Consider the following 3,358-nt stretch of genomic DNA (forward strand, 5'->3'; position numbering starts at 1 on the left):
GAAAAAAAAAAAAGAATCGGAGCTTATCAGTGTTCTCTCCACTAACGAGGGTCAGGGTTAATGTAACGAAGGGGAAGATGAGTAATTCCCGATTTGAACATCAAAATAGTTGTTGAAAATCAAACAATAATACTATTAATAATAATGAAATTAATATATTAAATAAACTTAAGATTCGTACCTGATCGGAGGTTCATTATCGAAAATGATTGACGAATCGATCATTACTCCTGCCAAAACAGTAATTAATATATAGTTTTTAATATATATTAAAGAACGAGAGAAGAGACTAGGAAGACGGCAAGTATGTACGTCTCCATCTAACAATAACTTCGCTCTCACTCACACTCATACCAACACTCTCTTGCTCTATCTATCTATCTATCTTTATCTCCCTTCGTCTTTCGATATATTTATCTCTCTCTCTCTCTCTCTTCCTCTCTCTCTCTGTTTTTCCTTTATTCTCTCGCTTTCAACTTAAACCAAGTGCTTTGGAGTTCCGGAAGAGTTACTTCCCCGTAATGTAGAAAACAGTCACTAGGACAAAATCTTTAATTAAGCTTCAGTTCTCAGGTGGAAATTAGAAAGACAGCGAAATAATATATTAAGTACCCTAGGTTTGTTATTGCGACTGATGGTGTTATTGTTTAACCCTAGGTCAAATCTGACCCAACGGACATATAATCTAAAGCCATTCCAGCCGTGACATTCCGTATTTTGCCTGATGCAGTTTATCTAGGATCACCCCATTAAATGGGTAACCTTTTTGTTAAGATCTAAGTGAGATAAGAAGGAAATATAACCCATATTTCTAGAAGGTCAAGCGACCATGTAGAGGCCCCATAGTTGGCTCAAGACTACAGTTAGTGTTGGATGCAGAGGGTTTGAATTTAAAGCTCACACACAATTATATAACAAAGCAAGAGAATCATATTCAGTTAATGTTCCCTTTTCATGCTGGTATGGATTCGATGGCTCAACATAGTTTGAGTCAGTTCTTAAGTGCAGATATTCCCACATAGATGTGCCAAGAGACAATGTCATACTAATACATTTTATAATTTGGCATGGTTTCTATGGCTGCATGCCCTTCCAAACACCAACCACTTTATAGTTATGCATTGTGTGTTTTATTATGATAACAACACTGGTAAGGTTGCCTTCTGTCTCACAAGACGAAAAAGTCCTTTATCACTGCATGTCCTTCTTACTACCAACCATTTTATAATTTTGTACTATGTGTGTTTTATTATGGTGCCAACATTTGTAAGGTTGCGGTATACTTCACAAGACAAAAAGGTTCCCTATGTTGTTGCCATTTGTTCAGAGCAACATGGCTAATGAAGCAGGTGGAAGAGAGAGAGCAACTGTAGAAGGTAAACTAGGATGAGAGGGAAAGAGAAGCAAATGTTTGAAGAAGAAAGAAGAGTCATTAAGGTGACAACTGAATGGAAGAGTCATGAGAAACAGGAGAGTCATTGCTGGCAATAGTAATGAAGAGAGATACCAGTAGTAATGAAAAGAAGGCACAAATAGTGAAATAAGTCTTGCATCTACAGGAAGAAGAGGTATCTGATGGTTTGAAAAAACTCTTTCAATAGAGAAAGATGAGTGTTTAAGCATGTTGCTATTTAAATAATACCAGTGCAGTAATGATTCTGCCACTCACTACATTAATAATAATGAGGAGGAGGAGGAGGATTTCAAATTTTGGCACAAGACCAGCAATTTCGGTGGAGGGGGTGTAAGTCAGTTACACCAACCCCAGTGTTCAACTGGTCTGTGTTTGTCCCACACTGCCACTTTACAACCGGTCCTGGTATGTTTACATCCTTGTAACTTGGCAGTTCAGCAAAAGTGACTGATGGAATAAGTACCAGGTTTAAAGAAAAAAGTCTTGGGGTCGATTTTTTTGACTAAAAAAACCCTTTAAGATGGTACCCCAGCATGGCTGCAATCAAATGACTGAAACAAGTATTCTTTTATTTGTTTCAGTTATTTGACCGTGACCATGCTGGAGCACTGCCTTTAGTCGAACAAATCAACCCCTGGGCTTATTCTTTGTAAACCTAGTACTTATTCTATAGGTCTCTTTTGCCAAACCACTAAGTTATAGGGACATAAACACACCAACATCAGTTGTCAAGTGACGCTAAGGGGACAAACACAGACACACAAATATATACATATGTATATATGTGTGTGTGTGTGTATACATATGTATGTATCTATGTGTATATATATGTATGTATGTGTATATATATAAGTATATATTTATATGTATGTGTGTGTATATATATATATATATATATATATATATATATATATGTATATATGATGGGCTTCTTTCAGTTTCCGTCTACCAAATCCATTCACAAAGCTTTGGTTGGCCTGAGGCTATAGTAGAAGACACTTGCCCAAGGTGCCACACAGTGAGACTGAACCCAGAACCATGTGGTTGGGAAGCAAGCTTTTTACCACTCAGCCACTCAAGACCCCTTGAGGAAATAAAACAAACTATATTAGAAACATAAAAATATCCAGTAGTAAAATTTCCCTCTATATAAACATATACACTGAAAAAGATGGTAACTGGCATTTTCCCTCCTCAACATGGACCTGATATGAACCTGATATTTCAAAGTCATGTAGGATTCTATAATGCTAAAGTGGAGCTTATTTCAGCTACGGTCAGCTGGAGCCAGTTATACATATACCAAGATGAAACAGTTATGGGTTCTTCATTATGCCCCATGTTTGCAGAGTTTCACATGACCACAAGAGAAAGTGAGAAATGTCAAGTATGGAACATATGATATACACAAGTGATGTTGATGAGATACTTGTGATGATGGACACACTAGAATATGTCAAGAGATTAAAGGTTGACTTGGACAACAATTCAATATCCAAAAGCTATTCAAATATATAATGGCACAATAACTCTCTTTCTAGATATAAACATAGAGATAATAATAACAACAATAATAATAATAATAATAATAATAATAATAATAATAATAATAATAATAATGTTGACAGAAAAATACGAAAACTGTTGACAATGCATAGAATGCACCACCCTAAGGCAGATATAGAACGTCTTTATCTGCCAAGAAAAGAGGGAGGCTGAGGACTTCTACAGCTGGCATTATCAATGAAGGTAGCCACAATTGGCCTAGACACCTATCTGAAAAACTCTGAGGACTGGATGCTAAAACTTGTCTTAAAACATGAAAGCAAGAAAGCATCTTACTCAGTAACAAAACAGGCAAAGGACTATCTAAGTGAATTCCAATTGCAACAAATTCAAGAATTAGACGAACTAAAAACACCCGCAGAAAAAGCTAAGCGCTTG

General features: G+C 36.3%; 1 protein-coding gene across 1 annotated transcript in view; it reads right to left on the minus strand.

Annotated features, from left to right (window-relative positions):
* Positions 1-363, minus strand: part of LOC106878470 (polyamine-transporting ATPase 13A3) — an 84,883-nt gene extending 84,520 nt beyond the window's left edge. The window contains exon 1 of the mRNA XM_052974130.1: positions 182-363. Within this exon, the coding sequence (XP_052830090.1) occupies positions 182-197 (16 nt within the window). The 5' untranslated portion in view covers positions 198-363. The remainder of the gene's footprint in view (positions 1-181) is intronic.
* Between the last annotated feature and the right edge of the window lie 2,995 nt (positions 364-3,358).

This window comes from Octopus bimaculoides, chromosome 17 (genome assembly GCF_001194135.2).
Source record: "Octopus bimaculoides isolate UCB-OBI-ISO-001 chromosome 17, ASM119413v2, whole genome shotgun sequence".
NCBI classification, from domain to species: domain Eukaryota; kingdom Metazoa; phylum Mollusca; class Cephalopoda; order Octopoda; family Octopodidae; genus Octopus; species Octopus bimaculoides.